The sequence below is a fragment of the Melanostigma gelatinosum genome (genome assembly GCF_949748355.1).
Source record: "Melanostigma gelatinosum genome assembly, chromosome: 10".
Taxonomy (NCBI): domain Eukaryota; kingdom Metazoa; phylum Chordata; class Actinopteri; order Perciformes; family Zoarcidae; genus Melanostigma; species Melanostigma gelatinosum.
The window spans coordinates 21479385-21500351 of NC_136643.1; the positions used below are offsets into that span (position 1 = coordinate 21479385).

Below are 20967 nucleotides of genomic sequence, written 5' to 3' on the forward strand. Positions count from 1 at the left end.
CAATAGGAACACGGGTAACATCGACAGACAGACAGCTAGCAAACATTTGGACTGCAAATAACCACAATAGAGTTGATTTCGCTAAATGTGTTAAAATAGCTCTGATTTCTGACCTCTGGTTTCATAAATGCTGCTCGAGATGAAGGAATGTCATTGATGAAAAATGTTTCCATTCCAATCAAACAAGACATAGGTTGACCTCATACATGGTCGTTCCATCCGCAGAGTATATTACTGTACAAAGTATCAGGCTATGGCTGCTATCTATTTTTTATTAGATACAATTATATGAATAGGCTACAAAGACTCTTTTGTTAAGGGTTATTAACATGGCAATGTAATGACCATAAATCACAATTCCAATTACCAAACATAATACCTCTCAGTGGTGTGAAATTTCAAATGTAATGTCCCTAATATCTGCTGAACCGTATCTGTGATGTGATATTTGTGCTCGGATATCAATATGTGCTGTACAAACTTCATTAAATGGTGAGATATATACTCTCCCCTGTCTAATGTAGAACAGATCACAGAGTATTCACGATTTTACAGCTGGCTTTTACGGCCTCATTCCTATCCTGGAACTTCACACATTACTGTGAACTGTCTGACTATCAAGAGCATGGAAACAAATGGCCTAATCGTTCAAAAATATATCATCTATTTTGACATTAATAATGCTATGTAGAATATGATAACCCTCAATTTGCAATTTAATTACTTCCTCTTGTTAAAAAAGAAAAAGAAAAGAGATTAAAATGGTATATGTTGTTGATGTGGGTTTAAGTTGCTTTGTGGACTTTGTAGATACAACATGACGATCATTACCTAATGACAGACAGATATTTCATGTTCTCACAGATTCAAACAATTGATGATGTCATCGGCAGGATGATTACCAGACTGACAAATGACAAACATGTGCAAAGTATCCAGTATGACCGCTTTCTCACAGCCATTTCTTACAGCTTTGCTTTTGACTCTACTGTGGTCTGTGGTCTATGTGAATGGGTCTATCAGAGTCTTAGTAATGATTGATGATGGAACATGTTAATTATTAACCTGTTTCTCCTGAGAGATGACTTTAAACATCACACATCAAAGCCTCTTCATATGTTTGTGTCTTATGAGTCAAATAAAAAAAGAAGCTTTATCACTTGCGAGTTCAACAAACTAAGTCTTATCTTCAACTGTGGTTCTAATCAACAAAATCCTTTCTATTTGCAACTTGGAGAACATTGATAACTGGTTAAATTGTAAGTCTGAAAACTGTCATATGATAATAATAATAATGAGACAATCATTTGCCTTGATGGTCTACAACATAAACGCATGCCTGCACACACATCTTTAAGTTGATATGTTGTGTAGCTCAGCAGGTGTTGGTGTGTTTGTCTTTGAAGTGAGAGCAGTTTGTTTTCCCAGGCCTCTGACTGTCTCTTATCAGTCCAGTATAAACCAGCAGGAAATCCCCGCTGGTTCAACTGTGGCAGATAGATGCAGTTTGGACGCTGTGGGCGAAGCAGAACAGGTTCATCTGAAGTACATTGAGATACCGTTCCAGATGAGGTAAGAATCAGCTTTAGGTTGACAAGAAGATGTCTTTTGCAAAACTGTATGCAGAATTATGGATATAAAACGTTGCAATGTACAGTTTGCGGCCTTACATCCTGCAGCCATTGCTGCAGGTCGTCCCCCTCTCTTTTCCCCCTTGCCTGTCATTTTCCAGCTGCTCTAATAAACGCAATAAAAGCCAAAAAATATGAAATAAGTTATGGGCTATGCACAAATCTCACTACCTTTCATAAGAATCCTTGCATATTATAACGTGTATTGTGATGGAGTTCGTGCCAGACAGCTGCTACAGGACTTTGTCTCACCTGTCCATACTTTGTGTGTGGCTCTGAGGAGAGACAATGAGTTTACTCTGTTGTTAGTTTAATGCCCCTTTATTTGCTCCATGGTGTGGTGATGACCGATAATCACAGCAGCAACCACTGATAAGAACCGTTGGGTTTCTGTCAACCTTAGCAGGCAATAAAATTTAATGAAGACTGAGTTGTAAAAAGATGAATTTCGTCATGTGAGATTACAGTAATCAACGCAATATAGTGTTCAACTGTGTGTTTGAAGTTACACCTCAATTACACCTGAGACAGGGAGGATAATGGAGGTGAAACTGCCAGACAGATAACAGGCAGACTAAAAGATAGAAAGTCACACACACATATCCTTCTATGATAGCATTGTGAATGCTTAAGAAAGAATGAAACGTAAAGAATTAGGACGATGGAATAGTATTTGTAGAATGCAACATGAGGCGTGCACCAATGCCTAAAATGAACCCTTCAAAAGAAAGAGCACCCTGCCCTTGTGGGGCTCTGACCAATCACAAAGCAGCAGACTTTATAGTGCTATTGGGTGCGAGTAATTTCCCAGCTCTCTGCTGGAGTGAGCGAAGTGGGTTTTTTTACACAGACGCTTAATTAGAGTGGGTCAGAAAAAGAAAAAGAATTCTCTCCAAGGAAAAGTAGTAAGAATATAGCAGTTTCTGACAACTTTGTGTGTTCAGGAATTAGAGACACTTCACTTCAAAGTTTATGAAATTTACAGAATGACTAGCACCATGGAGAAATCTAAAAACTTTCGTATTGATGCGCTACTGGCGCACGACGTGGCGCAGAGGACGGACAGTGATGGTGCGTCCCCAGGGCTGTATTACAGCAGAAGTCCCGACGGCAGTCCGGTATCCAACTGCGGCTCAGAGACGCCCTCCCCTCATCCGAACCCAACAAACTCCTCTCCAGCCCTGCCAGGAGTCCTATCCAAATCACAGCTCTTCAGCTTGTCCCAGTCAGGCTTCGCTGCTTTGCACCAAGCGGGTCTTCTCGGAATGCACCCGGGCTCCATGTATCCTCTGGCAGCCCTCGGAGGCCAGCACCCCGCCTTCATATACCCCGGTTTTGCGCAGCTGGTCCAGCCATACCCTGAGCAGCTGAAGGGGGCCATGGCGACGCTCCCGCTGGATCCTTGGATCAGAGCCGGGATGATGATACCCAGACTCGGTGATTATGGAGGTAAGCGAATCTCCGTGTTTCCTGAACTTGATCATTCTTACTTCCTGTACCATATGGTGAGAGCACTAAAATGCATGATGTTTATCCAGAGGTTAAACAATCCCTTTAAAAATGACATGGTTGATCCAAAGGCCATAGTTAGCTAAGATTCAAAACAATAATTATACTGGTCTTACTAATACTACTAATAATATCTTTAAATGTGCATTAAGTTTAAATTACATTTGTGTTGAAGTCATGTTTCTTGTATTAATTCTTCTCATTTATAAAATATGTGTATTTGCTTAAATACTTCATACGCAAATGGCCTTACAGATCTTTTTTTTAAATGCAGGATATAACTATACTCCAGCTTCGACCGAATTCATTGTTTCCCTTTGATTAAAATGTTATTTGACATAAGCAGATGCTGTGTCATTTTCTTTTTGTTATGGTAAGGTCAACAGCCAATTTATTAATGTTTATAGAGCCTCCTAACACCTGTCTATTGGTATTGGTTTTGGAAGGGCCGTGATATTTAGATGCTGTCTCTTAAGGACAATGTATATCGTAAAAAACATGCAATATTTACGGTATAAAGGTAACACCTGAAATAGACCTACTTAATCAATTGATAACATTTACAATGTTTTCATTAAGGTAATGGTCTCCTGTGATGGTTTATTACCCCGCCAAAGCAATATCCTCTCACCACGACCTCACATCATGGCAATAAATGCTAACGGACAAGATATAGAGGCAGGAAGACAGACAGGCAGATGGGCCTTAAGGGAAACCAAACGAGAAGATTTCGTGAGGATGTGTTTGGAGATTTTTTTGAAAAATATCCGTCCAATGAAAGCTTTTTTTTTTTTCTTACTTTCGCTTACAGGCTTCTGTAGGCCTCTTTTGATAGGCCCACTATCCATAACAGTAGTAAGCAGGGTTATTCGATGAAAATGAGAAAATGTAAACAATGACAAATGGACAGAATAAGCAAACGCTCTGCTGCTGTTTGACTCTGCCTCTCTCTGTTTTCAGTCCAGGCCCAGGCAGCTTTGTTGGGGAAGTGTCGGAGGCCCAGGACAGCTTTCACCAGTCAGCAGCTGCTGCAATTAGAAAACCAGTTCAAGCTCAACAAGTACCTGTCCAGGCCTAAGCGCTTTGAGGTGGCCACTTCACTCATGCTGACTGAGACTCAGGTGAGAGAGGCAGAGCCAGGATGTACTGTATTGAATATTGCATCACATACATTTGTAGTGCGTGAGTGTATTCCCTTTATCCACATCCTTTCAAGTCACTGTCAAGTGGCTTTTTCAGCATTCTTCCCATCCCCTGCAACAAATCCCTTCAGAGAAGCAAAACACATTTTTGCACCCTGAAACCCAGACAACTGAATATGTTTACACGGTTTAACTGTAATGATTCCTGTTGTATTTCACCAGGTTAAGATCTGGTTCCAGAACAGACGTATGAAGTGGAAGAGAAGTCGCAAAGCCAAGGACCAAGCAGTGCCACTGACTGACACAGAAAGAGCTGGAAGGGATATTCACAGCACCAAGCCTCAGAGTGATTCACACAGCTCGAGCCTGGAGGATGAAGAGGAGATAGAAGGGGATGAGGAGGATAAAAAAGAGGAGATGGAAGTGCTGAGGGCAGGCTCTGTAGGCTCTGTAGGCTTCATGAGGCGTGCTGGAGGAGGAACAGGGAACTATAGTTCTTACTCTGAGGAGGAACTGGAGGAGGGCGGCTCAAGAACAAGAAGTGGGGTTTTTGCATAGTTATAAAGTTCAGCATGCTTTTATTGTATGTCGTTTTATGTTTGTTACTCTTGAGAAGACAATACACAATGCAATCAGGTGCACAAACATGGTGGCATGAAGAGGATCATTCATTTTTCACAGCCCAACATGGTGCCATATCTGTACCTGGAGCACCCAAATTAGCAAAAGGGTATGTCGACATCTGCACATTGGGCTGGATATGAAAACTGATAACATCGACCCATGATAATGCCACTTTTATGTGCTTGGAAATTTAATGGTTTAATGCTCAGTAATCCATCTGAGTTATGACTTCAGACTCAACCAATTATTCAGAACGATAATGGCCATTTTTGTGCATGATTTACTTGTGATTTAAACAGTACAAACATCCTGAAAGCTTATGTTCCTGTCCTGTCATTTGCAATGAACTAATTTATCTATGAATGTACTTAAACTGTATAAATGGGGGTGATGATAGCACTTGCATGGTAGTGGATGAAGAAACAGAAGAAAAAAACCTTGGAGACTCGTGTTGTGAAGAGTGTCAGTGTTACATTGGTGTCAGGTCTGTTACAAATGCTGGACTAATATTTCACCAATATTTGAATTTTTTCACATTTGTAACAAGACAAATAATGTATTGATATTCACCCAATTAAAGTTTTGGGGCCTTAGGTTTGGCTTTATGATCATGAAATGTTGTATAATATTCAACCTTTTGTTTTGTGTTATCTTTTTGAAACTGCATGTTATATACTAAAGCCACACACACACATACCCCCCCCCCACACACACACACACATACGCACACACACACAGACACACACACAAAGAAGTGGCTGCACGTACTGTATGTTTTTTACATTTACAGCATTTTCACTGTGTTTTGTAAACTGCTCTCATATGAAGCGTGTTATGTTAATATATAATTTAACATTATATAATTTAATATATTTTACTCTAAAAGCAACAGTAGTGTTTTTGTGGCGATGAATAGTTTGAAAAATAAAGTTGCATTCATATGTGTTGAGTCTAATGAAGAGAGTGAATGACAATCAATGCAATTTACAATTAAAGGGATAGTTAATATTTAATATTTATAAATATATTATATTTAAATATAACACAGGGATAAAATAATTTCTGGCTGGAAGAGGATTGCTTGAGTTTTGTCATCGATTCATGGGCAATATCTGTATCACAACTTCTTAATAATTCACAACAATAAGTCATAACATCGTATGTCCTAAATGTAAACACTCCCTAGTATTTATAAAAAGACCGACTACCAGTTTGCGAATTGTGTATGTCCCTCCTCTGCTGCCGTAATTACTATGAGATTGCAAACAATTGCTTGTTGCCGTGGTAACGTCGTGGCCGACAAAACTTTTCATTGTTGTCAGCGGTGTTTTCATTCCTGAATAAGAAATGAAAAGCTGTAGTTTGCACGCTTTGCTGTTTGACGTTTGAAAGAAGGTAAGGATACGTTAGTGTGTTGGACCAGCTGTGTTTCATTTAGAAATATTTTGAGCGTGTGTAGCTGTCAGCCTTCTATCCATCTGTCAGCTAACTGCTAATAGCTATGGTCTTAATTTACGTTAATTCCAAAACACTCTCTACGTGGTCTTCGACGTAACGTCAGCTGTGTTTAGGCTCGATGACTCTCAGAGTGAAACTGTCATAAATGTGAGAACTGCGAAATTACAAATCCTCAACCATGGTAAACGCCATCAGACACCAGAAACCTTCCTCTAGTTTATATGTTGTAATGTTGAGCTAACGTCTAGCTAACGTTGGATGCCTTCTGTCTCTTTCCAGCCATGTTAGCTGAGGCGTCAGGAGCACCATGGAAGCCCTCGACCACTGGGAAGGATATCAAAGTAACTCAAGTTTGAATTAAAACAGCTTGGTGCTAATATTAATACATAACTTGTGGTCTGCTTTTCATTTGCAACCGACATTTTTGACTAAACCTGTGTGTTACAATTGATCAGTTTTTGTCACTCCCTGAATATGTAAAATGGTCCATGAGCCACAGCAGTCTGTATACTTACAGTATAATTGAATTACACAACTCAGTGCTTGTGATTGTGGCCTTTTTCGATATATTTATCAGTATGGCTGTTCAAGCTCTGCAATATGAAATACTAAATGTTCAATTCACAATGTATTTAGGGCATCTTCTGAAGTTGCTTGAAAAGTATTTTATCTGTGTCCAAAACTTTCCAAAACTCACATCTCCTGCAATGCCCAACTCTGCAGGATCCAGGGATTCACCAGAGGCACCGGGGTGAAAAGCACCAGCCACAAGCGTCCAGCCAAAGCAGCTGTCTCTCAGGGTTGGAACTGAAGTCGGAGCTGGTCTGGGAGGACTGGGACCTGGGGAGAGAGTTCACCAAGACATTAGTGTTAAAGAATATTCATAGCAAGCTGCAGAAGCTACATGTCAGGTCTTACAAACGCACATGCTCATACATACGCAAACACATATACGAGCTAAGTATTCACACAATATCGTATCTTTCATTCCTCACAGGCCTCCAGTGTCCAAGTTTTTCACCACCTTCATTCGTCAAATCATAGTTCTCAGCCCAGGGACTTCTTTCTCCATGCCAGTCTGCTTTAGACCACTCCAGATGGTAACACATCTTATACATAGTTGCATCTGTTAATAGATCTTATTCGTTTTTCTGTCAAATGTGGGTTGAATTGACATTTCTAGACAAATAACTTTCCAGTCTCATGGCTTTAAAGTGATGAACGACTATCATCCATGTATCATCTACTTCTCCCGTCTCCTGTCTTTTCGTCTGTGTTTGTGTGTCTGTCTGGCTGCTTGGGACAGTGTGAGTATGAAGACAGCATTGAGTTTCAAAGTAAAGATGGCAGCTTCCAGGTATGTCTCCGTGCCATCATTCCCTGCCATGCCCTGGAGGTGCCTGACTCCATGCTGCTGCCACTCTGTGCTGTTCAAAATTCCTCCAAAACCAATTTCCTGCTCAAAAATGTCAGGTACATATGAGTGTGTTTTAGACTCGTGCAGAGAAGTAGGAGGGATGAATAACCCGGGAGGAAAGGAAGCAGAATGCTTTGTATGAATGCTTTTGAACTGTTTGCGTGTTTATGTTCTGATTGGTGTGTTTGTGCTTTGCAGCAAGTAGTTCAACAAATCATGTCAAACTCTTTACTCTTTCCCCTTTCACTCCACTTCACTCTTGTTAATCAATCCCTCGCTCTTTTTTTTCTGTGTCTTCCCTATTTTGCTGCATACTCTTCTTCCCACAGTAAACTCCAGACATGCTTCCAGTGGAACAACACAGCACTGTTCCAGATGAGCCCTGAGCAAGGCCTGTTGAAGCCCAGTCAGGAGTGTCACATCACTGTGGTCTTCCGACCACAAGAGGCACTGGTGTACCAGCAACACGCCAACTGCAGGTTTGGAGAAGAAGGGGACAAGGCCAAGAGCTGCTGCAGTGTGCTGCTGCAGGGAATAGGTACTGTTATTAGCACTAACAGAGGAGACAGGGCAAAAAGAGATTGATAATCCACTGATTTTGGATATAGTATATGTAGTTAAATAGATCGACAGATCAACTTTTTACGAGGAGATGATTGGGTAAATGGGGAACCAATACTCTCCCACTTTCCTCTTGTCTTGACTGTGACTTCCTTCTCAGCCAAATACCCATGTGTTCAGCTGAGAAATCCAGATACCAAGGATGACAAAGAACAGTGTGGTCCAGAGCTGCACTTTGGCTCTGTGGCTATCGGACAGAGTTTGCAGAAACACTTTGACATCTTCAACCCCTCCCCTGTAAGTAGTACGCCGACACAAAGATATGCAAATGTGACTCCAATAGACCTTCCCTATCATCGCTCTTTTTGCCCCTCTCCTCCAGGTAACTGCGTCAGTCTCTCTTTCACGACTGTCCAGTGGGGTCCATTTGTTGGAGTCAGAGTTCATCTGTGATGTGTCCAGGGGTAAGGTGGCACCTGGAGGATCACTACGGGCTGTAGTCTCCTACACTCCGGCTGTGGTGGATAGTGTCTCTGTGGAGTACTTATCTGTTAAATGTAGAGGGGCATTAAATGAAACTCTGCTCAAGCTCACTGGAAACGGTATAGGTAAGGGACACACATGCGTGTTACGCACATGTAAATGTGTAACACGCGAGCATATTTATCCTCTTTTTTCGCATGAAAAAAAGAATCTACAGCTAGATACATATGTAAACACTTGTTGTTTTTGTAACTAGGTCCCGAAGTTTCCTTGTCCTCCGCTGTGCTGGACTTTGGCTGTGTTGAGGAAGGAGGAACAGTCGTACAGACAGTGGAGCTGGTTAATTCTGCGCCTGTTGAGGCTTTCTACCAATGGGACCTTGACTGTACTGGGAACAGTGTGTTCAGCGTCCAGCCAGCAAGTGGCACTTTATGCCCACACAGCCATACCACACTCAAGGCAGTCTATAGGCCCACGCAGCCTATTGCACATCACAGGAGAGTGACATGTATCATACTGCACAGGGTAAGAGCCATTATACAGATGCATACACACTCACAGCACACACACAATCATCATCAATATTCATTCTATCGACCTATTACTCTTTCCTGTAGGACCCCGTATTCCTTGACCTGATTGGTACCTGTCACTCAGAGCTCCAGCAACCAGTGATACTGAAGCCTGAGCACTTGGTTCTTTACAAGCTCCACTGGTACCGCAGACAGGACCCGCCGGACACTCTCACAGCCATGCAGCAAGAAAATAAAGTACACTTGGGCCAACAGGGAGTGCTCTGCCCGGGCGAGGAGGTAAAGTGCCAAAGAGAGATGAAAAGTGCAGATCTGTCTAGTTTTTAAATAATTGAATAAGAGGACATTAAATCACTTGCACTATGAATAGCATATGTCACCAGTAAAGGGCACAGTATAGGTTTGGTATTGTCTCTCTCACTCTTTCTCTGTGTCATTTTCGAGCAGTCACACCCGGGACCAGGCAAGAGAACTCCCATGGAGGAATATGATCAGTCCTGCTTTGGTTGCATGGATCCCCTCTCTCGTAGTTCTTTATCCTCCCCACATGTGTCTGTGGTGCCCAGTGAGCTGCTGTTTAATCACAAAATATCCTCCTCTCTGTTGACTTCATCCACGTCTTCTCTGCCTGTCTCCATCACCAACCACACCAGGGGGAAACTCGGGTATCAGTTCGTGCACTGGATTGTGGCTTCTCAATATGTCACTACATATACACGCTTTTTGTTTCTAAATGAAACCTGACTACAATATCTGGTTGAGTGTTTTTCTTGCTCAATCTGGTCTCTGTTGCATGTGATTCTGCTCCAGCCTGGTGTGGACTGCTGCCCAAGACTCTCCGTTCACCGTCTCTCCCCCGTCATGTGACCTGTCTCCTCTAAAATCCACTTCATTCAGAGTGACCTATGACCCCAAGCAGTCTGACAATACTCTGCACGGCGCGCAACTTGAGTGCTTTGCATACTCCAAGGTTTGTGCTGTTCGATAATCTGTAGACAACATTCCATCACATCAAGTGATTGTGCCTTTCTCTTTCTGAATAAATGTCTCAAAAATCATTCAAACCACTCAAATCTCTCACCTGCCTTTTGTTGAAAGTTAAAATACAAAAGAACCAAAGTATGATGCAACACATTTGGCTGTGACTCGATTGTCTTTCTTCCCCGGCTGCTGCAGGACAATCGTCACACAGAGGGGCAGCTGCTGTGTCCACCCTGGTGTGTGACTGTCCGAGTCATAGGCCATTCCTTTCAGCCAGGCAAAGAGCATTTCATCCCATGCTGCTCCTTGCAGCCTCCTCAAGTGGTGAGATACAAGCAAGAGAAAGAACTCAAATGTTACAGCATTGCTGTCTCTCTCTCATTTATCTATAGTTTTGCCATTCTCTCAGTAAACAGGAGAACATTAAGATGGTATTTATGCTGATTTCCCCAGAGACAAAATAAGATGAAGTCCTTGTCAAACTAAACATTTTCTTTGAAACCTGCATAAAGGGCATTGCATCACTGCCATACACTAAGATGTAATACTCTGGTAACTATAGTATTTTGCTCTTTCAAGGTGTTTCCAGCCCTTAGTGTTCTTTCCTATCGGACAGTGCTCCTCCAGAATTCTGGAGCGCTGCCCCTCACTTTCTGTCTGGACCACAGCTCAGACCCTGCATTGGCAGAATCTGTGTTCGTGGTGCCGAGCTGTGGTCTGATCCAGCCCGGGAAACACCAAATCCTCACCCTCAGAACGACGCCCACAGAAGACAGTCCCACACAGGGATTCGGTTTACACCTTCGGCTCAATGCAGCTCAACACACAAAGGTACGCGCACTACACAGGAACACAGAGGACAAACGCTGTAGCACTCAGCACACTTTGCTCGCGGGCCATGTTATCTGTGCATCTGTTTCTGTGTCCTTCAGGAACTGACAGTTGTCAGTGTGGTGGAAAAGCTGTGCGTGTCTCTGGAAGGAGACAACAGTTTATATTTCCAGCCAACAGCTGTGGGCTCTCGGACGCGGCGCTCCCACCACATCAGGAACCTCAGCCGCCTCCCTCTGCGGTTGGTTGACATCGTGGTTGTTATTCCAGTGCTGTATTTCTGACGTTTTTTTCACTGTATTGTTTGTAGTCTGGACTTATCCAAGCATCATTCATCTTGTCTTTCTGTGATTCAGCTGGCTTTCTGTGCTTGTCCTTTGTGATAGATTCCAATGGAGCATTCCAGAGCCAGACCAGGAGCTTATCTGTGTTGAACCAGATGCTGGTGAACTGCATCCCAATGAGAGCTCAGTGAGAGACTCAATCATGTTTATTTATGCAGAGACTGTGCTTTTGATGACATCTTTTAACAACTCATTTAATTCACTGTAATTAACTGTTGTTTGTGACTGGTTGGCATTACAGGTCCAGATATGGTCCTTCAGCCCACTGGGAGAACAAACATACACACTCAAGCCTACTCTCACCTTCTGGCCGATCCAGACTCCTGGATGTAACAAGTCACACCTCACCCTTAACGTGGTGGGGTTGGGCTCGAAAGGATTCGTCGAGGTGGGACTGTCATTGTCTGTCATTTTATGTCTATGTACTTGAGCCATATGTGAATTTTTTTGGGACAAAGCAGTGTATGCATCTTTGCCCCCCCCCCCCCAGGCGGAGACAGCAGTTCTGGATGTGGGAGAGATTCTGGTTGGAAGTTGTCGGGCAATTCAGGTTCCTCTGGTGAACAGCAGCCCGTGTTCTGTCTCCTATTGCCTCTCTGTACAGCAGATACTTTTGGCTGAGGGTCTTACTTATGACCCCGGGACTGAGCCAAAAGGTATTATCTTTTTTTCAGAAATTGGTTCCATATTGGTTTGTTTGAAAAGTAACTCTAACTATGTCAATGCTAAGTCAGTACCAGTGCTGTGACCTCACCTGCTCCAACTTAACTTAAAATGATGAGCAAATGAAGACGGACAATGAAGTGGAAACAAAACTGACTGCTGACCACAGCAGATACAGATGTATTTGGTCCAGTGTTGTCGACTAACATTGTCCTGTCCGGCCCTTTAGCCCTGCAGCTGGACTGTGAGAGGGGAACCATCGTCTCACACTCCACAATGCTGCTCCGATCCACTCTCAGACCACACAGACGAGCCCAGTACCTGTGGACCATCAGCTACCAGATGCTGAACGCCAGTGGTAGACAGAAAACGCAAACACTACCAACCTGAATGTATTCTGCTATTTTGTTTTCTGTTGCTGTTACTTACCGCTCTTTCCCCTCTCTGTATCTGTCTGTCGCTCTCTCTTTCCCCAGGATTTGTGTCATCCCCTCCTCATGCAGTGTGTGAAGTGCGAGCTAAAGGCGTGTTTCCCACCCTACAGGTGATCGATGTGTGCAGCGGTGGCAGTGTGGGCAGACTCAGCAAGGCGCACCTATGGGAACTCTTCTCACTGGACAGCCTTAATGAGCACATGCTGGCCAACCCGTCCCCTGCAGAACTCACTTACAGAACCCCTACCATGCACAGGTGAGGGGAAAATATATTCACTTTCAATTAATATTGTTTGTAAAAAAGATACCAAGATAAATTATTTTATGAGAGTTGTGAGGTTTCTTTATTACAAAAGGAAATTGAATCATACATGAATATCATATTTTGTCTTCTCTTCCTGCATCTAGTCCGAGCAGTTTTCCTTCAGTCTTCACCAAAGATATGTTGGATTTCAACTTCGGTGCCACTCCCATGAATTCAGAGCCCTCCATTTTTGTGTTGCTGTTTCACAACCCGGGCTCCATCCCGGTAGACTGGTGAGCAAAAAGCAGAATGTAGAGATGACAGTCGATCCAAAGTAAAGATAACTACATTCAGCGTTTCATTTATATTCGTCATACATTGCTCAATTTATGTACACAGTGCAGAGTCCTCTCCTATGGATTGTGAAGTGCAGAGGAATTTGATTGGACCTTTTTCTACTCATCTCTGATTTAATGATTTTTGGCCTTCTCTTCAATATTAGGGCTTTCTTGTTTCCAGCGGACCAACAGATAGAGTTGGAGTACTGGGCAGAGACTGGAGAGTTTAGCAGCACTGAACTGTACCAGATGAAGGTTAGGCATGTCTTTTCTTCATTGAAAAAACAGGAATTAACTTGTAGATTTGATTACTTGACTGAGACGCTAATAGTTCAAAAATCTGAAAACCATACTGACACGAACCTCCCATATCTTCATATCATTGTCAGGTTCAAGACAACCATCTGTTCAGCATTTCTCCTCGTTCTGGCACTTTGCTCCCTGGCCAGCAGAGGGCAGTGCACTTCACCCACAGGTCAGATGTTGTTGCAGGGAATAAAGCACAGAATAAGACATCAGACACTTGGCTAATATAGGCAAGGAGGAGAGTTATATAAGAGCAGATAACACGAATAATATGATCCCACAATAATCTAAACTTTGTCCTCCGCAGCCATGACTTTGCAGGGACAGATCGGCTTCCTGTCATGCTCAAACTGTCCTATGGTAGAGAGACGTTGGTGAGGCAGAACTCCATATACATTTTCACGATCCTCATATTTATTCTTAGTCTAACAACACAAAAAAAATCTAAATTCAAGTTCCAATTGTTTTTCAGTGCAGCGGTAGTATTCCTGTTATCACTAAGTGTGGTGAACTCTTTGAATTAGTTTGATATTTGATGTTAACTTCACATGCGTGTGATGTGGTTCTGTGTGCAGCTGAACTTTCAGGGGTTGACGGTGGAGAGAGACCGGCCCTGTCTCCACGTTGCCTCCAAACAACATGTCTTCACCTCTGTCACTGTTGGGGACCGTACTCCGCCGAAGCAGGTGTGTTCAAGTTCTCCAACATAAAGCCTACTAGGAGTGGCCTATTCACAGTGAGCTGAAATGAATAACACTAATCGACAGTATACTATTTCATATATGAACTCGTATCCAGTGAAACTTTCATGGATTTATCCTGTTATTTAGCTTGCAGCACTGAATTCCATCAGAAATCTCAACAAAACCCGGGTTGTTTTTCCTGCAGGTGTGTGAACTGCACAATTGCGGTGCTGTGCCGCTCCGTTATGAGGTGGACCCGGCTGTGTTGTCACAGCTAAAGGTGGACAACTTTAACCATCCACTGCTGGTCTGCCTCAATCCAGAGGGAGAGCTCCTACCTGGGAGGACGGCCATGCTGGACTGGATCTTCTCTCCACTGGAGCCTAAGATGTACCATGTAAGGATTGAGCCACGCAGCCTTCCTCCCTCTGCCCTCTAACCACTGTCCCCTCAAACCCTTTATACAACTGATTTGTGCGGTATGTATTGTAGGCACCATGCTTCTCTCCATTGTGCATGTTTTCTCTGTAGCAAGTTTATCGATACAAACATTTATTCAGAGTAATGACACATGACACATACCATTTCTACCATTACTGTAAGTACCTAAATCCGAACCCTGTGATTTTGCGTCTGTCTTTGTGCATTGCCAGATGGATATTCCTATCCATGTCCAGGATGGAGACTCCACACTGGTGAGGTTTGAAGGATGTGGGTTTGATTCCGCCACACTGGGCTCCACAAACCCATTTAACTGCAGCGCTACTAAAGCATCTGAACCCCGTGTCAAGAGAGTGTCCTTCCCGGGACAGGTGAAAGCAGTTTTTCCTCTTTCCAAATCATTTTGTAACTTTTATTCATTCTGCTGAATACCAGCAGTATATTCCTAATAAGTCTTCTGCTTTTTGTGTCTGTATGCATTCATCTCAATGTGTGTGTGTGTGTGTGTGTGTAGGTTGTATTTCTGTCGGAGGACAGTTTCTCTCTTGGCAACATCCCAGTCTGCTCACGATCTTCAAGAATCCTCCTCCTAACCAATCTGTCCCACACAGACTCTGTGCACTATAAATGGCTTAAGGAGAGCTATCAGCAGGTACAGGAGGGTGTACATGGAGCCTGTGAATAACATCTTATGTATGTGTGTCAATTTCACTCTTTTGAAGAAGATACAAGCACATCCTCTCGCTATGTGTAGGACTGTCTGTCATATACAGCACAAATATACCTATTTTGTACATCGGTGATTCTCACATACTTGTTTTGTGTTGTGTCAGGTGGTGCAGATCCATCCAGAACAAGGAGGTCTGTGTCCAGGGGAGAGTGCCCTTTGTGTCCTTACCTTCACCTCTACTGACTACCCCACTTGTTATCAGCTAGATGTCATCTGCCAGGTACCACAGCAGCACTAGTGTGTATTTAATGCTACATTAAGTGGCATAAGGATGAATTTTAGTCCAATATTGAATGGCATTTTCATTCTGGTTTGGCAGACAAGTGTCCCATCGTTTCTACAAAGTACGGCCGATACTCAGTGTTCTCTCCTCCCCTCTCCAGGTTATCCTGGAAGCCTCACTGACTCGGTATCGTGATGCTTTGCAGCGTTGGGAGGAAGAGAAAGAGAGACAGCGAGATGAATTCACTATCACGGATACAAATCTTACAGAAAGCCATGGAGTTCTGATAGATAAGGTCCTTCCGCAAGTTCAAATTGATATCTTTGACAGCGATGTAACGGCCTTCTTCACCATATTCACCCTTTGTCTTGTTACAGGAGCCAGTAGCAGCTCCAGTGAATAAAGGGCCACCATTCAGGAAATACAAGGTGGTCTTCTTTACTCCAACTATAAAGCCTCTCTTGTGAAACAAATATGAATATGAATCAAATTCAATTATAGACATGCAGTAAAACAAATGCCTGGCTTCATATCGCGTACGCCTCCTCTTCCTCTCCCATCCAGACTCTTCCTCCTATCTGTCCCAGTGGTGGCTGTGAAACGGTGGGCGCGATATGTACTAAGCTATTAAGAGCTGAGCGGCGGGCCCAGCGAGAAACCGTAAAATCATTGAAACGCCTTGAACCCCCTCAACCTGCTCTGCTGCATCTCGGGGTTACAGCACACTCTCACGGCCTTCTGGAGTATCTTTCACACCGCCCTGACCAGTTCAATGAGCACTATAGGTAAAGAACATCAACTTTACACGTTGCATCACAGGCACAAAGACAGACTGAGCTTTGATGCACAGAAACATTTACATGTCTGCTGTCTCACGAAGGTGCTTCCAGCCAGTCAAGCCCCAGCGACCTGAAGCCACTTCCTTTCCTGCTGGGCTGCCCTCAACCACACATGGCCCTGAGAGAGACATCACCGTGCATGTACTCACCTCTCTGCTCAGGTAACACTTACACAGACACCCAGATACATCCGGTAAAGGCTTAGATTCAGACATCCACCCTGACCTATATGTACCGAGTGAACTTACTTGTTTTTAGGATTAGCTTTTATAGAGATGGTTGAATTTACAGTTCGGGCATTGTAGGACATTGTGTATTTGTGTGTGTATCAATTAGTGTCTCTCCTTTTCCAGGGGCGTACTAGACGATCCAGCCTTCACACGTTATCTAATTACTTTGCCGTCCAAGCCCATCCCCCACCGGCTTCAGGAAACGAGTTCCTCTCGCTGCTCCTCATCTCCATCCTCCCTCCCTCCTCCTGACTGCCCCACAGTTTCTCACCTTACACCCAAACCTCACAGTCTGTTGAGTGGGACAGCGGAACAGAAAGAACAGCACAACGCAGTGGACGGTGAGGGAACTGCGGGACGTTCGAGAAACGAGCCCCGAACACAAAACACGCCACACACCGAGCATGTGCCTGCTGACATGTGCGAGGATGTTTTGCTGAACACCCTCCAGAACCTGATGATGGAAGCTGTCAGAGGAGAGCTTGTCCTTACAGCGCACCCCCGCACTGTTATCTTGCCACCTGGTTTTACCAGGTGACGACAGACGCACATCGTACACAGACGCACACTTTCAGTAGCTCTGGCGGTTTAACCTCCCTCCTCTATTTGTTGCATTAGTCAGAGATAACATGTCTGACATATTGTGTGTTCCACTAGAACCAGGAAGATGTCCACTAGAACCAGGAAGATGTCCAAAGCCATGGCGGAGAAGGAGAGAGAAATCTTGAGGAACGGAAAGGAACCAGCAGGGACTTAAGTCTCACCATCTACCAAACATCCCAAAAGTCACTCTCCCTCTGTTATTCATCCCAAATGCAAGCTCATGAGAAACTTCACACTGGCAATGATGTAAAATGTTCCCACAGGTCACTTGGCCATGATATATTGTACACTACATTTTGTTTATCATTGCATTTGTGACATTTTGTGACGAGATACAAGAATGTTGTATGTCTGAATACAAAAAGCACGACCGTATATTTAAATGTTGTCTGTCTGACTTCATTCACCAATCCTATTCCACATAACCATTTACAGAACATTTGGATTTTATATTTCAGCATATTCACCATTCCTTTTCTTTAAAAAAAAACCTCTATTGCATTTTTTCACAGTGTTTGTCTGTCTAATCAAATTACTAGCAATAGCAGTCAACAATATTGCTGTTTATAAAGTAGGGGAACTTCTTGACATCTAAATCTGCGAATACATTTTTTTCACAACAGAATTAATTACAACCTGTACATTATTGGTAAAATGTTCAATCAACTGAAGAATCAACCACCAGTTTAATGAAGACAATAGTTCAATTTAAATTGGTATATCTTCAAATGTCAAATAAAAGCATATTTCAAGTCACACATTTGTACATTTCATTTCAAACATCTTGTCCAGTAAATGAGGTCACATTATTTTCCCTATCCCAAAGAAAATCAGGTCCCAACAGCACAAAAGGGCAAAGGTTGAAACACCACTCATATTTTATATTCAGTCAATATCATGTCCATTTAAAATAATTTAACAATACAAAAATGGGCAGTATTATTTTCATAAGTTTTGCTCCTTAAAATCAGTGGCAAACTCAGCGTAACAATAGCTATTAAAAATATGGCTGAACAGACGTTATCAGGTGCAAATAGTAAATATATCGTCACACAAATGGCATTCAGCTGCTGAGACGGACACTTGTTACTTGGTGTTTACTGTATGTGACTGAAATGTTGAAATCTGCTTTATTTACTGTTGTCCTCTCATTAGGATATGTATGAGCTGAATATCATAACAGATAAAAGTATTTCCGTTTCTGCCATGCCGTGTATCTTCTTCATATTGTACATAATTATTGCGCAGCATCACTTCGCTAAACGTTCATGCAGTTCATTGGAAGGTTGGTTGATTTGTACAGCAACATAAGCATCAACCGCACCAACCAATAAAGTACAGAAAACAATCTGTAGGTGCAAATGAGCAAAACTGTGGTGCATGTATGCAATGATCTAGTTTCTCAAGCGTACCTGCACCACCTCATAGCCCATCCTGCGGCGGTGTCTCCTTTTAGTGGCTCCCTCCCCAGCAGGTGCTGTGTGTTGCTACAGAAACATTTTTCACCATCCAAGCACAGTGCCATCCTACACATGACCCAAGAAAATGGAGAAGCTCAAATTATGAGTTCAGAAAAGGCGCTGATGTCATGCTGCTCACTTTCATTTAGTTTCAAAATGCAAATGATCGGCTTGCACCCGCCAAACGCTCTGCAGAATGTGTGTGTCACCTCCTGTAAGTGTGATCCCACTGAGACAGAGGCAGAACATATCCCTTCTCATCCAGGCACATCTCCACATCTGGAGAAAAGTGAACACGGAATCTGTGAGGTCAGCCGTCGACTAAATGAGCCTCGCGGTTGATCCTTTCACTCTAACGAGGTGGAGAGTTGGAGCTGGCATCACAGGCATTACATACATATTACACACACTGACATGTTGGACAGCCACATGCTGTGAATGAACAGCTTCCGAATGACAGCTTTTCTTTGGCAAACAGTTAAAATGATGAGAAACACGATCAGTGGCACGACAATCACATATACATTACACAATCCAATGCAACTGCTCTGTCATTAACGATACTTTAATGAAGCCGACAATGTCTGCTCTGTTTTGGGAGGAAGCAGCCTTTTTGCTTTCCTTGCAGCCTCTGTAGGAAGGAGGGGCTGAAGACTTTGGCCATGTAGTTGACTGGGAAGCGTTCCAGGTGGATGCAGGCGTGCAACACCTCGATCACGGAGCGAGGCTGGAACTGTGAAAAGCGTTCTGACAAAATGCTCTCCAGCTTTTTGAACATCTCACCGGAGCACTGAGGAATAAAGACGTCGTGTAGAACAGAGTATTTGTTTGCAGACGCATTTCTCCATAGCAGACAGGAGCTCTTCATCATGATGTCCCAGGAGCATCAGCGCAGTGAGCACCTTGATATCTGCACCATCACTAAAAGCTTTTAAGACCCGTGATGCTCTGTGACTCAGCCTCAGCACCAGGGAAATGGCCTGTGAAACAAAGCTCAGTACTAGAATCCATAACTTTTCATTGTAAACACACCAATTACAGGGTGGCACTTCAAGAGAAAAGAAAAACATTCAGTGTCCCTTAAGAGACCTGCAGCAGAGAGCCAAACATATAGGTGTGAGATGTCTAAATCAATGAGGAGCTGAGAAGTGGCTGCTCTACCCACCTCTCTCTGCTGCAACTTCAACAAGGACTGTAGTATATCGCTGACTTGACTGGCTTTCAGCCGGTGGACCATCCTCTGCGTGTGTCTGTGCAAAGTGGACAGCATAAGTTTCTGCCGCAAGCTGGCAGGATCGTGACACAGAGCCAGCAGGGAGGAGATCCTGGCAGCCTCGCTGGGAGACACAACATCCTCTTCTACAGCAGCACACAGAGAGTCCAGGACCTCTGTCACCACGGCTGACTGGCGGCCTTCCAGGGCGTACGCCACCTCACCCAGGTGGCAGAGCTGTGACACCAAGATGTCCCTGCTGGAGAGGACCTCCAGACACTCATTCATCAGTCTGAGGACTAGAGGGCTGTGGGCCTTCAGGCCAAATTCAACACATGCTCCGAAGTGGCCAGTCCATCTGCCCTGACGTTGCTGGGGAAGTGTGCCAGACTGGAGCACAGCTCAGGGATCACCTCCCCTTCAATCAGAGTCTGGATGTTGACTCGTGCTGCTGCATTGCTCTGTGGTATGGTGTATGGGACGTATGGAGATGGGTGTGTTGCTTGTCTTGCAGCTGTTTTAGGGGGCATGCGTCTGCCAAATTGGTACACGTTCAGTTCATCCTCAGTTCTCCCTGGTATGGGCACCGGGGCGGGGATGAACGTCGTCTTCCCTCGTTGTCCTGCAGGCAGTGCCGATTGCTTCTAACAATTCCCACAAGATGGTGCCACATACAAACAAACAGATTTTCCTCATAGGTCACTTGACTCAAGACACAGCTGAGCTTCATTTATCCACATTCAAACGAGAGAACAGGCCGATATTGAGTATGTTGCACAGCAGACAACTTGCATGAAACACCTGTACATCATAATGGAGTCACAAAAAGCTGGAAATAGAGTTTCTATCATTCAACAAACGAATGACAACATTTTAACATTGTATTCCCCAGCCCTAGCTCTAAAGAAAGCAGTTGAAATGCAGAATTGTCTTTTATTCAGCAATGCTTGCAGATCACATGTTTGGGTTGCATGTGTTTTCCTTCTGGTAAATATTGAGGTTTTTTTTGTGATGACCATTGATTGTGATACTGGAGTTTAAGAATG

The 20967-nt window shown here is 43.5% G+C and overlaps 2 protein-coding genes and 1 pseudogene across 3 annotated transcripts; 2 read left to right on the plus strand and 1 right to left on the minus strand.

Annotated features, from left to right (window-relative positions):
- Positions 1 to 2617: 2617 nt before the first annotated feature.
- LOC306783696 (uncharacterized protein) lies at positions 2618 to 4840 on the plus strand (the record flags this gene model as incomplete). The annotated part of the gene is made up of 3 exons (XM_079277461.1): positions 2618 to 3080; positions 4101 to 4261; positions 4505 to 4840. 3 exons carry the CDS (start codon positions 2618 to 2620, stop codon positions 4838 to 4840), a joined length of 960 nt encoding a protein of 319 aa, XP_079133587.1.
- A 1805-nt stretch (positions 4841 to 6645) lies between these two features.
- On the plus strand, positions 6646 to 17459 carry cfap65 (cilia and flagella associated protein 65; the record flags this gene model as incomplete). Its single annotated transcript, XM_079276655.1, has 34 exons — positions 6646 to 6705; positions 7106 to 7275; positions 7362 to 7464; positions 7671 to 7837; positions 8111 to 8319; positions 8503 to 8639; positions 8725 to 8950; positions 9082 to 9350; positions 9443 to 9637; positions 9806 to 10023; positions 10169 to 10328; positions 10535 to 10663; positions 10919 to 11170; positions 11272 to 11411; positions 11557 to 11641; positions 11756 to 11902; positions 12005 to 12170; positions 12407 to 12535; positions 12654 to 12867; positions 13020 to 13148; positions 13358 to 13448; positions 13583 to 13668; positions 13807 to 13873; positions 14075 to 14185; positions 14388 to 14579; positions 14836 to 14994; positions 15138 to 15275; positions 15457 to 15573; positions 15737 to 15871; positions 15954 to 16004; positions 16141 to 16361; positions 16457 to 16576; positions 16769 to 17179; positions 17303 to 17459. 34 exons carry the CDS (start codon positions 6646 to 6648, stop codon positions 17400 to 17402), a joined length of 5304 nt encoding a protein of 1767 aa, XP_079132781.1. The 3' UTR covers positions 17403 to 17459.
- Positions 17460 to 18642: 1183 nt separating this feature from the next.
- Positions 18643 to 20451, minus strand: LOC306783129 (FAST kinase domain-containing protein 3, mitochondrial-like; annotated as a pseudogene). Its single transcript has 5 exons — positions 19874 to 20451; positions 19545 to 19688; positions 19288 to 19498; positions 18918 to 18987; positions 18643 to 18774 (listed from the first exon to the last, which is right to left on the minus strand). The product of its transcript is annotated as an FAST kinase domain-containing protein 3, mitochondrial-like (transcript).
- Positions 20452 to 20967: the final 516 nt, after the last annotated feature.